This window comes from Neolamprologus brichardi, chromosome 1 (assembly GCF_056152115.1).
Source record: "Neolamprologus brichardi isolate AB-2024 chromosome 1, ASM5615211v1, whole genome shotgun sequence".
Classification (NCBI taxonomy): domain Eukaryota; kingdom Metazoa; phylum Chordata; class Actinopteri; order Cichliformes; family Cichlidae; genus Neolamprologus; species Neolamprologus brichardi.
Window position 1 is genome coordinate 10,738,429 of NC_142104.1, and position 12,394 is coordinate 10,750,822.

A 12,394-nucleotide genomic window follows, 5' to 3' on the forward strand; every position below is an offset into this window, starting at 1 on the left:
GCAGGCCTAAAAGAGAGTGCTGTCTCCCTCCATTCATGTTTGCTGTCACTGAAGGAGGAATCAAACATGATCATTTCTAAACCACTCTTGAAATATGACTTTATATTAACTGTAAATAAAATAAAATAACCCTATTTTGAAATTAAAGTACAAAGAAAAGCGCATTACAATAATTTAGAAATTATTTAAATGAAGACCTAATCATGAATTTTAAGCAAAAATGTCCTCCATGCTGATATTTTCTCTAACTGCTGAAGAAACCTCCAAAAAGAATGAATATTTCATACTATATAGAATTTATTATATAAGAAGGGTTTAATCCTAATTGGGACTGGGTTGTGTCATGTGATGGGTTTTTCTGTAACAACTAAATGTGTTGGCAGGCCCCTGTAGCAATATATATCGATACACTAAAACTAATGAATGCGAAAAAAATCTGAATTACTCTGTGAAATTGGTTCATTCTAAGAATTCTATTTTTTAAAAGTGAATTTTTTGGACTGGAGATACAGTCTTTAAATGTGAAAGAGTAAGGTGGAAAGGTGGTTAGTAGAAAATTTAGCAAAAAGGGAAAAAAAAGGGCTTCTGAGCTGAGGAATGCCCCAGTAAATGAGACATACCATGAAAAACATCTGGGCCTAGTCACAGTAACATCATGTTTTTATGAACCTTTTCCCTTTTGTAATAAGCAAGTGTGATGTGACTAAATTTACCTGAAATCACTGTAGGGGTGAATTATCCAAAATCCGGCGGATTTAACCCGCTCTTGTTCTCGTTCAACCGCCTTCTCACTTCCAAACATCCTCAGGGAGAACTTGTTGACCCCTGGTTGAAGCATTGCTCCTAACTGTCTGTGTATGAACCCAGCCTGATATAATCTCTCGTCGTCCGGCAGAATTTGATCAATGCCATCCAACTTTATAAACCCTGACTGCTGGTCTGGAGAATCATTTTGGGCACCACCGCCAGCGCCACTACTGGCCTCCTGCGCACCCTGATCCGGCTGCCCGTCACCGATTGCTCCAGGGGGGCTCTCTTCGCTCGGGGTAACATCCCCTTCAGTGATGAGGCGTCTCTCCTCCGCAGAGTCTGAGTCGTGCACATGTCGACTTGTGATGGACGAAAGGCTGCCTCGAAATCTCCGACAATCTCCATTTGAGCTGGTCTTCATAGGTCTCCCTATGTCCGTCTCCATGATCACAGATTCCCCACTTTTGGTCTCGCCGATGCCTTTGCAGCTTCCTCCAGAGGTCGGCGACGGTGACGGTAAAGGCTTCATCCTAATGCTCTTCCTCCGGGTGTCCTTGTCTGCGTCTTCTCCTTCACCCATTATAGATGCTTTCTGTCCAATGTGCTGTGGCAAACTGTAGAGCCTTTTACGCATGGAGGAGTGCAACCTGTCCATTATGACATTGAGACACGCAGGAAATATTAAATAAATCCAGATTGTTAGCCTGTATTGTACTGGTTATTGCCACAAGCCCCGCGCTCCCTATCTGTTTGTGAGAGCGATCAGTCTGGAGCTAATCTGAATCCCTGAAAGCCTGCTACACATGACACGGACCGCCGTGGCTCTGCTGAAACAGATGAGGGATATTCTTTTTCATAATCAGACTACCTGACAGTTTGCATATGTCCTCACACACAGCCTGGGCGGTCCGCTTGGCCACTGCGTCCCCGATGTACATCTTTGTGCCGTTCCGACATTGTGCGCAAAAGTGGAAAAACTGCCTGAAAGTCACCTTAGCGTGGCATGTGAGAGACGTGCCGACGGACGGTGATACAGAGACCAGAGAAAGGTCATGCACGACGAAGGATGCTCTTTTCACAAGACGTCTTGTCAGCTTTCATAAAACAACGCAACACAATCGTGCAAAAATACAGTAAAGCATTCCAGGGACCGCTGACATCACTGTTCCATAGTCAGGGTGCGTTTTGGTGAATTGTGAATATTCATGATGCTGATCTATTGGGTTGCCATAGGAGCGAGAACTGCAAATAAGCTCAGCCCACCTTGTTTAAAGGGGAAAGCTCTCTCCATTCTTAAAATGTTCTCCCGTTCTTTTAAGTTAAGGCTACAGGTAGCCAACATGCCCATTGTTAAAACATGATGTTGTCTTCTGTTGGAAGAGACCAAGGACCCTGCTTGCCATCGCTGTAATGAGTCTGATCTACTGCGTATTTGCGCACACTAATACAAACGAAGCTAGAATAGACTCGTCTATAATTTGGTAAGAAGCTCTTGTATAAAATTATTGGTATACGGGTGGATTCTCAGATGGAAATAAACAAATCTGTGATCTCCTAATTCAAGATTATTTTTCCAATTCCGTGTATTTATAACACGTAGGATGTCACACCCTTTTGTGCTTATTGTTCCTTTTATTTTCAGCCTAGGATGATAAAGAAAGAAAAATAGGTTAAGGGATTTTGTCTTGTGAACGAAGCCTTATGATTCTTTAATTTCATCAATGCCTTCATTATGAATGTCCTTTTGTTTTTGTGTTCCGTTTTGTGTGTGTTTTCCTTTTTTCTGTCTCTTTTCATTCATTTACAGTGCCCCAGCCAAGTATGACAGTTTCATTGCAAGGACATCTTTCGCTCATGTCTTCTTGAGCGAAAGATGTCCTTGCAATGTAGCTTACAAAAGCTACATTGTTACTGTAATAGCTTAAACAAACCCACGATAGTTGTGTGCAGCATCCTTACAAAAGCCTTTTAAAGCTAAAGCAAATTTATCAGCAATATTTTGTAGATGATTAAAACACTAATTAAACAAGTTTTTTCACTATTAACAAATTATCTTATCTTGTGTCACTTCCCCGATGTCTAAACTGAGAAACATCAATGCCAGCAGTTTCTGAAGAAAGGTTATATATTCAAATTTAGACAAAAACTTTTATCAACTATTCTAGTGGACATTGCAGAACTGCAGACACTGAAAAATAGAAGGCAATTTGCTAATGCAAAACAGCTACATTATAATTTAGGGAATCTCTTTTACTATGCTGGATTTACATAATGTAACTTCCAATTCCCAAAATAAATAAATAAATAAAATAAAATGAATTGAATTGAATCCTAGCCACAAATACCTACAGCATTTGGTGAAAGCCCTCCTAATTGACACACTAATACAAAGCAGTGCCTTTCTGCAATTCTATTAACAAGACCATTTACTAGGTCAATATTTTTAAGAACTTTAACTTTCAAAAACCATCCATATTGGAACAATTATGTCCTTTGAATAATAATGGCTGTGAGTTATATGGGTTGCAAATTAATTACCCAACTTAACTAAAAATGCAAGAAAACATGTTTTATGACATTTCAATTGAAGATATATACAATTTGTAGCAAACAAAAGAATAAATGATCAATTTGTAGTGTGTAAGAAATGCTTCCCTCTACACCTGTGATGTCAAACTTCCCTCCGACCCAATGGGTGGGTTTGCAAACTGTGAAAATTACAGAGCAGGTACAATTCTGGACTTTTCCCTGCTTTTTGTCCTTAAGAATAAATCACATCATGAAAGACTGAACTGATGATTTCATCTGAGTCATTTCATCTGAAATAGTTTTACAGCTTCCTGACTGACAAAGACAAAGACGACAAACACAAACCATTAAATAAAAGAAAAGGATTTCCATTAAATGACAGAAAAGTTCTTTTTATTATTTTTGATGAACAACGACTTCGTTTTTGATTTTCTGTGAAGTAACATTAGAACAAAGTCCAAGTTTGTTGTCACTTTCTTTACAAATTTTACAGTTATATTACTTAAAAGCTGGGCAGTGCAGTGGTTACCACTGTTGTTTCACAGCAAGAAGGTTGTGAGTTTAACTGCATGAGAGCCTTTCTGTGCGAAGTTTGCATGTTCTCCATGTGTTTGTGCTGGTTCTCTTGGGTATCCTGCTTCCTCCAATAGTCCAACTGTATGTATGTGTCAGATTGGCAACTGTCCCCAACACTCAGCTATCATAGAGGAGAGCTCAAATGGGGGCTGTGGCCCAAAACTAAGAGTTTGGCACCCCTTCTTTACACACCGACTCTAGGGCAGAACTTAAATCTACCACAACTTGTCTGCATTACTTAGAACTCTAAATAATTTTAAATAATGCAATATTTGCAATAACACAAATCTTATTAACCCTACCTGTGTTTTTCATCTTCTGTCTCACATCATACCTTAGCTTGGGTGTGACACTGGTGTCTGCAGATATTTGAGTCTGTATATATACTTTTGACCCTGTGTAAATGAGAGAAAATCCAAACTAAAATCTTGTGTACCCAAATCCTGTCTTTTAAGGTAATTAAAGATGCATGCTGTACAATCATTGCTCCCAGGAAAAAGAGCAGTTCAAAGGAATCATTAAACACCCATAATTACCATGACATGCACGGCTATGATCAGTGTTTGTAAACTTCTAAACACAACTGTATCTATATATCTAAGAGACACAAACTGGGAGTTACTTTCAAGCTAGGATGGCCATTTTGAAATTCTGCTCTGAGAACAGAAAACAAAATTAAAATAGAAACTGCTACATGCACTGTTGTCTTAATGTGTAGTCCAGTAGGACATATTGCCAGCTCTTATCCCAGTGAACAATGTCCCTGAGCCAGCATTCAATAATGGAGCACTTGAACTAATGCATTATAGTTAGTATTTAGCTATCATTATAACCACACATTTAACTATTAATAATGGAACATTTCAGCAGTTCAGTCCACCTGCATCTGAAACTGGAGTCACACTCCTACTGTACATCCATACAGCATCAAGTGTTCCAGACTTGCTGGGTCACATGTGGCGACATGAGTCAGCTTCCTGCTGAGGAAGTGATGCTGAACCCTGGGTTTGTAACATACACTGTCACATGTTTCAAAACAGCTCCCTGCAAACCCACATTTTCTTACCACTGTATATATTGCACTGTAATACTGACATTACACAAGTATTGGGCAGAGGTTTGGGGCAAAGTGTTTTAAAGTAATCCAAATCCTCACTGAGTGCCATGTCTCTTTAATGTTACTGTCACCTCTGACTATTAAAAAAAAGCCTCTCAGTCCGTCGCTGACGTTAATTTTCGCGCGCGGTCCATGTTTCGTTCAGGCTCTTCTGCTGGCACTGGATTCTGCTATAGCTGGTTGGGCTTGACAGAAAATATAGAAAAAAAAACTACTCCGCTGCTGGAAATGATCGCCACTCGTATTTGGAAGTTAAAACGCTATGGGCGTTTCATCCCTGGCTCCAAGGAAACAGGTGTAACACCGTGGAAGGTAGCTGACCTTCATTTACGTATTACTAAAAAATCTTGCCCTAGCTAGCCAAACTTTCCTAAGCTAGCCTAGCTGTATTAGCTTTCTGCCTGACAATAACTTTAGCCAGTGCAGCGCTGCACTGACTAAAGTTATTGGCCAAATACACACACGAATGAAAAACGTACTTAATATATTGTTCATTAGGGTTTTTATTTAGAACCCGCCTCCTAGTTAAGGAAACGTGTCTAATTTTGTGACTCATAAAGAGTAGCTTTCCATTAGCAACATAACTGTTGATGAAACCCCAGAGTGGTGTTAATCATCTCTAATAACAACCATTTTACTACGATCATTTTAAGTTATCTGCCAGCCTTTGTTAAGCTATAGTATAATACATACAGTATTGAGAAAAAGCCCCCCCCCCCCCCCTTCTTTATTGTTTTTTGGTATTGTTGTTAGTTTTTAATATTTGCGGGACATGTTTCAGATAGTCTGACAAACTTTAGTATTAGACAAAGGTAACCAGAGTAAATAGGAAATGCAGTTTTTAAATAATGATTTAATTTTTAAGCTGAATTCAATTCACTAGCCAGGTCTGATTACTGTCTGATTACTGTCAGACTTGCTGAATCAAAATAGACTTAAATAGAACCTGTCTGAAAAAGTGAAGCAGGCTGAAAGACCTTAAAAAGCCACACATCATGCCACAATCTAAAGATACTCCAGAGTAAATGAGAAACAAAATCATTGACATCCATAAGTCTGAAAAGTATTAAAAAGCTTTTTCTAAGGTTGTGGTACTCTAGCAAACCACAGTAAGAGTCATTATCCACAATTGTTGGGCTACCAAAATTTCTCCAAGAGTGCACTGAAGACTCATCCAGGTCAGAAAAGAACCCATAAGAACATCTAAAGAACTGCAGGCTTCACTTACCATAGTTAAGCTTCCAAGGTAGAAAAAAATCACTGCTGACCATAAAGACCATAAAGGCTCGTCTAGTTGATGGAACCATGAATTCTGTTTTCTACTAGAAAATGCTGAAGGAGAGTGTCAGTCCATTAGTTTGTGCCCTGAAGCTCAAGGGCACTTGGGTTATGCAGCAGGACAATGGTCCGAAACACACCAGCAAGTTCACCACTGAACGGCTTTGGAGTGGGCTTGTCAGAATCCAGATTTAGATTTGATTCAGATGCATAAATGCTTAAAAAATGACATTGGAGGATTTTTCCTGATTTATAAAATTACTATTTAAAAAGTATGTCTTGTAACCAGGGGTGCTGCAATTCATGGATGTTACTTGACAGGAACCACCTACCGAAAGATTTTTTGCACACCAAGCAACCCCTCTTGGCAATAGACCCTCCTGTTTGCAGCCTGGCAGTGCCTATTGCCACACTCCAAAAACTGCTGAAGAAGAACTCAAGGAGCATAACTAATAGCCCAAGGCATTGACCCAGACTCCAGACTCCCCAGATTCCCAATCAAATAGAGCATGTACTTGGGCTGTTTATGCTTTCGGTATTAAACATGAAAATGAAGTAACAAACAGCTGATGGTAGAAAAAGCCCATTTATTTAGATAATTACTGCATTTTTAAAAATAATTCTATTCAAAGTATAAAAGTATTTCACTGGTTGTATGATTATCTTTTTGTTTCTGTTTCTGCATTTGTTTTTGTTTTTTCATGTTTGAAAAACTCCATTCCTTGTGCTGTTTTCTTTCATTAACTGCACCAGACTCTAGATGGCAAGCTAGAGCTGTATATTTCTTGATGACACCAATGAATGAAACCAAAGTACATCTATATCATAGGGCAGCTCAGAGGAATTGAGTCAAAGCATGTTATTTAAACTGAGCTAAGTCGCATTTACATTGATCACACAAGATTACAGCATTGCAAATTGTAAAATACAGTGAAAGGCAAGTTGTGAACATTGAATTACAAGAGTTTATCTGACTAACTTTATAATAATAATAAGCTATTCAAGATACTCATGAGCCATATTGGGTAGTGCATCTCTTTTAAGAACATTTTTAATACATGAAATACATGAAATTGTATCAGGTACACATACCTTTGGGCTGTTGAACCAAAACTTAAAATGTAGCAGAAACAAAAAACATTACTGTCATTGTTATATTAATAAGCTACATCAGCGGTCCCCAACCTTTTTTGCATCACGGACGGGTTTATGCCCGACAATATTTTCATGGACCGGCCTTTAAGGTGTCGCGGATAAATACAACAAAATAAAACTAGTACCGGTACCGAAAAAAAGAAAATTTATTCATAACACACGTGAAAAGACCAAGGAAAACCAAGTAAACGATAAAAACGATAACAAAATAACGCTGAAAACCGAAAAAAAAAACCCTGAAAACTATACATTTCACACCTGAGCCTCAACTCTCGTGGCCCGGTACCAAACGACTCACGGACCAGTACTGGTCCGAGGCCCGGGGGTTGGGGACCGCTGAGCTACATTATATATATATATATTAATCAGTAAAAAATAACAATGTTATTGATTTAAAAAAGCATCCTTTAGAAATGCATATATCTAGTTACTGCCAGGAAAAGCAATGACTAATTCAATATTTTTCTCTTCATCAGGTACTTGAGGCAAAGGACAACAAACCTGAAATTGTCCTCACAATAGTGGAATCTGGACACTTGCTGGTCTTGCAGGGACAAGAAAGCTTGGTAAGTAGAGTAGGTTACTGTTTTTTTCTCATAGATTTCTCTGTGTGAACACAACATACAACAAAGATTAAACATTCGTTTTTGATCCCGGTACACCATATATTTTGTGGTTGTAATTCATAATTGGTTGAAATAAAATAATTAAAAAATCAGATATGTCTAATTAAAAAAAAGGTTTGAATTTTGATTTACTTTAAATTTTTTCCCTAAAGAATTAAGACTTTGGTTGTGTTCAAATAGTGTTTTATCTGGAAGATTTCTTATCACAGATTAAAATATACTAAATGAGAGAAAATGTAATCTGCTTGCGTTGTTTATTGTGTTGTTTGCATGTGTAAATATGCTAGTTCTCGTTTAGCAACTAATGTTTATTGTGGTGTACCTTTTTATCAAATTATGTTCAAAAAACGATTACACTTACAGTTGTTGAAATTATAGTTGTTTGTATTAGACCTTATTTATTTGTTGTTTGTCCTACCTCCAAGTTATTGCAACACAATATAACTTTCATCAATTATTAGCCATCCACTTTATTAGGTAAACATGTTCAACTTGTTAACACAAATGTCTAATCAGCTAATTGCATGTTAGCAACTCACCACATTTAGGCCTGTGATGGTCAGTCAATAGTCAATGGTCTATTAACCTGCTGAAGTTCAAGCCATACATCAGAGTGGGGAAGAAAGCAGATTTAAGTTACTTTGGTGTTAGATGGGTTGGACTTAGAATTTAAGAAACTGCTGCTAGGATTTTCTAATATGACCATCTCTAAGGCTTGCAGAAAATGGTGTGAAAAGAGGAAGTATCCAGTTAGTGGCAGTTCTCTGGGCATAAATGCCAACCAAAGTGTGCTCAAAAGTGTCTCTGAATACACAACACATAAACCTTGAAGCAGATAGCAGCAGCAGAAGACCACACTAGTTGCCACTCCCATCAGCTTAGAACAGGAAACTGAGGCTACAGTCCACACAAACTCACCAAAATTGGACATTAGAAGATTGATCGATTTTTTGCATATTACACCTTAATGAATATAATGGGCCATGAAAAAAGGGTCCAATTCCAGTACTGGCAAGCTGTAATGAAGTGGCTGGTTAGCATATGTACATATTTCTACATACATTTCCATATATGTATAATACTTTGTTTTGATAATTTTTTTTAGTTTAAATGGACAAGGATGAAAATGTTTACATAACATAGTCGATGTAGTATATATGTCATTCTAAATAAACTTTAAGCATAATAATGAGAGAAAATGTGTGGAATTTTCTCTGCAGATTTTTTGAGATCTGAGAAAGTAATCTGTTTTCCAGACAAAAGGGTTCAATGAAGGCCATATGAAATATTCTGTTGAAGAGCTTGACATTTCTGCCCAAATGTGAGGGGATTTGACTGACTTGTTTTGGATGCATCAAGCTAAATATCACTCTGAGCTTCTAAATGCAAGTTCAAAATTACCTTAATAATGTTTCTATACTATTACTACTATTCTAAAAGGAACTAAAGGCTTTTTATCATTTTAAGAAAAAGTATTTTCTTCAGTTTCTTCAAGTTTTCCTTTAATATAACAAAGAGTGCAGTTTTTAAAACTTGATGCTTTTTCATGGACATTTGAGGATGATAGTTCTATTGCTTGCCATGTGTGATTTTACATAATGCAGAATGATGGCATTATAGGACTACAGAGTGCTTGCTCCTTAATATAGTGCAGTTGTTCTAAGTCAACCTTAATTGACTAACCTACATTGTTTTTTTTATTTTAAAGTCAAAGCAAATGTATGTTTACAGGGTTTTTAAGTAATACCAGGCTAATGTTTCCTTATAGCGTGTTTACCTGCTTTTGTGAAAAATCTTAAAAAGAGCCTCAGAGCGGAAGCTTTAGGGTTATTGAGCAAATAGAGACCCCTGCAGACAGTTTTTGGTAGCAATTTTCTTTAACAGGTTTATTAAACTGTAATGCTCTTTTTTGTACTTTGGGTTTTCTAAATAATTCAAGCATTTGTCTACAAAATAAGAGTATTTCAAATTGTATTCATGTATATTATTCTTTATATATTAACATGTCAAAATGATTGAACTGTTTTATGCCTTTGCTGCTAAAGGTCTTTGTTCTCTTATCTTTTCTCAGGATACAATTCCTTTGCTGTGTGGCTCAGATTCTATTAAAGTACACCAGAAATCTGATAATCTGATGATTCGATTTATTGTGAAGGTGAGTGGTGAGATGCATTTCGATCCCACAGAATTTATCTCAACGTCCATGGCAATATCTTAAACCCCTTACAAGCTCAAGACCATTACATTCACAACATCATAACAAATTGAAGGGGAATACAATTACAAAGCAACAGATTTTAATGATTAGGTGTTTGTTTGGGGTTTTTTTTATCTGTGACGGCTGCCTTGTTCTTTTGTTGCTTGAAGATTACATTTAAGTGTCTAAATACCCAAGCTCGTTTTCCACAGATTGTGTTTTTCTTGGCGCAGTTTTGACTGACAGATACAGACTGAGTTTGTGGATTTCTGCAGGGTGAGAGCCGCATGATAAGGATGCAGTTTGATGGATGCAGCATGGCAGAGGCTATAAATGAGTGCTCAAGTGCTGTGGAAAAACTGATGGAGTACATACCTGTCACCACTCAGGATTACGCCCCATCACAGCCTAATCAGCCCCCTGCTGCGGTACCTGCACCAGCAGTACAGGTCGCCCAGCTTCATTTCATTTAATACAATTTCAACATCAAAAACAGAACTAGTGTATGTCCATGCATTTAAAATATTTTACCAAGATGTCCACAACATAGAGATAATATGTGACTTTACTTTTTTCTGGGATAGTCTTTTATGGAACTGGAAAAGGAGCATCCTTTATTGTGTAAATTTAAAAAGTATATCAACATAATGTAAATTGCCATAATTAAAGTTGTCACCTAGGCATTACTCTGTGCATTTTAAATAGTGGTATCACAAGGGTGTAGTCAGCTCCATCTACATAAAAAACCCAGATTACACTCACTAGATGGTGCTATTGACAATACTGTCTTATTCTTAGAGGTCACACTGCAACTACAGTATGTGAGAAAGACTATGAAATATACATCAATCGTTAGCCAATAACAGTAAAAGATAAGGTTTAGAATACAGCAGTTTAAACAGATTCATATACTATAATGCAGGAAAGGATTTTAAATAGTTTATTAATTTAACAGTTTGAAATGCACGACCCTTACGCCCTGATAAAAGTACTACAAACCAGCATTTATAAAACACAAAAACAAAAAACATGCTCTGAAAACCTTTCAGCAGTTGCAAGTTAAACTCTATAAACATACTGAACTATTGTAGGGGTGAGACTATTTCTTTAACAATCATACTCATTGTCCTTCATAGCAGTAAGCCAGTCATCATTTCTTTCCTTATTTTTAAACTTGAAATCGTTCATAACATATGATTAACTGCAAACCAAATTCTTCTGCTTCTGGTCTTCAGAGCATTTAACGTGAAGGACTGGGAAAGGAACGGACTCCACTATGGGGTTGAATTTGACCTTTAGAAAACAGACAGAATGAAGGAGCTGAGATGAAAGGATTTGAGGGGTGGAAAACTTTCAATTAGTAATAAGGCCATTGATTGGTCTCTTAACCCTCTGGTGTCAAGCTGTGCATATCAAATCTTCTTTTCTTCTTTTGTGTTTCATCATGTGCCAGCAGACTTGTCAGGAAAAAGCTGCGGGAGTTAAACCTGAGGTTCTCCGAGGAACTGTGTCCATCAAACGTCTTACCCAGGTATTAATTGTGACATAAGAGGCAGTAAAGCTAACTGCTATTAAAATGAAGCTTCAACTATGCAACATGTTAGTTGTAATTTTGCAGTAGGCTTAATTTGGAAATGCAAAATGATTGTTGTGTGGCTTTTCTTTTAAATTATAAAGGCTGGCACAGGGTTCGCAATCAGTTCTTTTTTTCAATTTTACTTAAATATTTTCTGGACCTCCCACAGCACTGCTTGGGAGACACTGCTGTGACTCTACCTCGAGTATATCAACACAGTTCTTTTGGACAAGGTGACTTAGAGCATTTCCTGCGTGTTTGTCTGCTGGATCCCACCTTTTATGGATTTGTAGAGAAGGTGGAAGGGGAGCTGAGGAAACTGGTTGAAGAGTAAAGAATCTTAACAAGAGCTCAAGGCAGAAAGGTCAAGTTTGCGTGTGTGTGTGTGTGTGTGTGCGCATGTTTGTGTTTTTCTTTTTTTTCTTTTACTTGTTCGTGTAGGCAGTGCCTGTTGGTGGAGGAGTGTTTTGTTGCTTTGGTGCCAGTGTTCTTTGAAATTATATTACACATTAGTTGTTATGTTACATGGGCCAAAGAGGATGCTTTGAATATCATTACATTTGTTGATTAAAGAACTTGCAAAACAAACA

General features: G+C 37.5%; 2 protein-coding genes across 2 annotated transcripts in view; one reads left to right on the forward strand and one right to left on the reverse strand.

Moving 5' to 3' along the window:
* Positions 1-1,411, reverse strand: part of hcn4 (hyperpolarization activated cyclic nucleotide-gated potassium channel 4) — a 66,461-nt gene extending 65,050 nt beyond the window's left edge. The window contains exon 1 of the mRNA XM_035905000.2: positions 714-1,411. Coding sequence (XP_035760893.2) covers positions 714-1,405 — 692 coding nt within the window. The 5' untranslated portion in view covers positions 1,406-1,411. The remainder of the gene's footprint in view (positions 1-713) is intronic.
* A 3,650-nt stretch (positions 1,412-5,061) lies between these two features.
* rec114 (REC114 meiotic recombination protein) lies at positions 5,062-12,392 on the forward strand. The gene is made up of 6 exons (XM_006779805.3): positions 5,062-5,284; positions 7,882-7,971; positions 10,103-10,186; positions 10,504-10,677; positions 11,685-11,759; positions 11,974-12,392. Exons 1-6 carry the CDS (start codon positions 5,105-5,107, stop codon positions 12,136-12,138), a joined length of 768 nt encoding a protein of 255 aa, XP_006779868.1. The 5' UTR covers positions 5,062-5,104; the 3' UTR covers positions 12,139-12,392.
* Positions 12,393-12,394: the final 2 nt, after the last annotated feature.

Bases quoted from the DNA above. Each gene is read 5' to 3' on its own strand.
- rec114 (XM_006779805.3), top strand. From the start codon at position 5,105: ATGTTTCGTTCAGGCTCTTCTGCTGGCACTGGATTCTGCTATAGCTGG. The intron at 5,285-7,881 runs GTAGCTGACCTT...TCTCTTCATCAG, and splicing joins CAGGTGTAACACCGTGGAAG to GTACTTGAGGCAAAGGACAA. The intron at 11,760-11,973 runs GTATTAATTGTG...GACCTCCCACAG, and splicing joins CCATCAAACGTCTTACCCAG to CACTGCTTGGGAGACACTGC.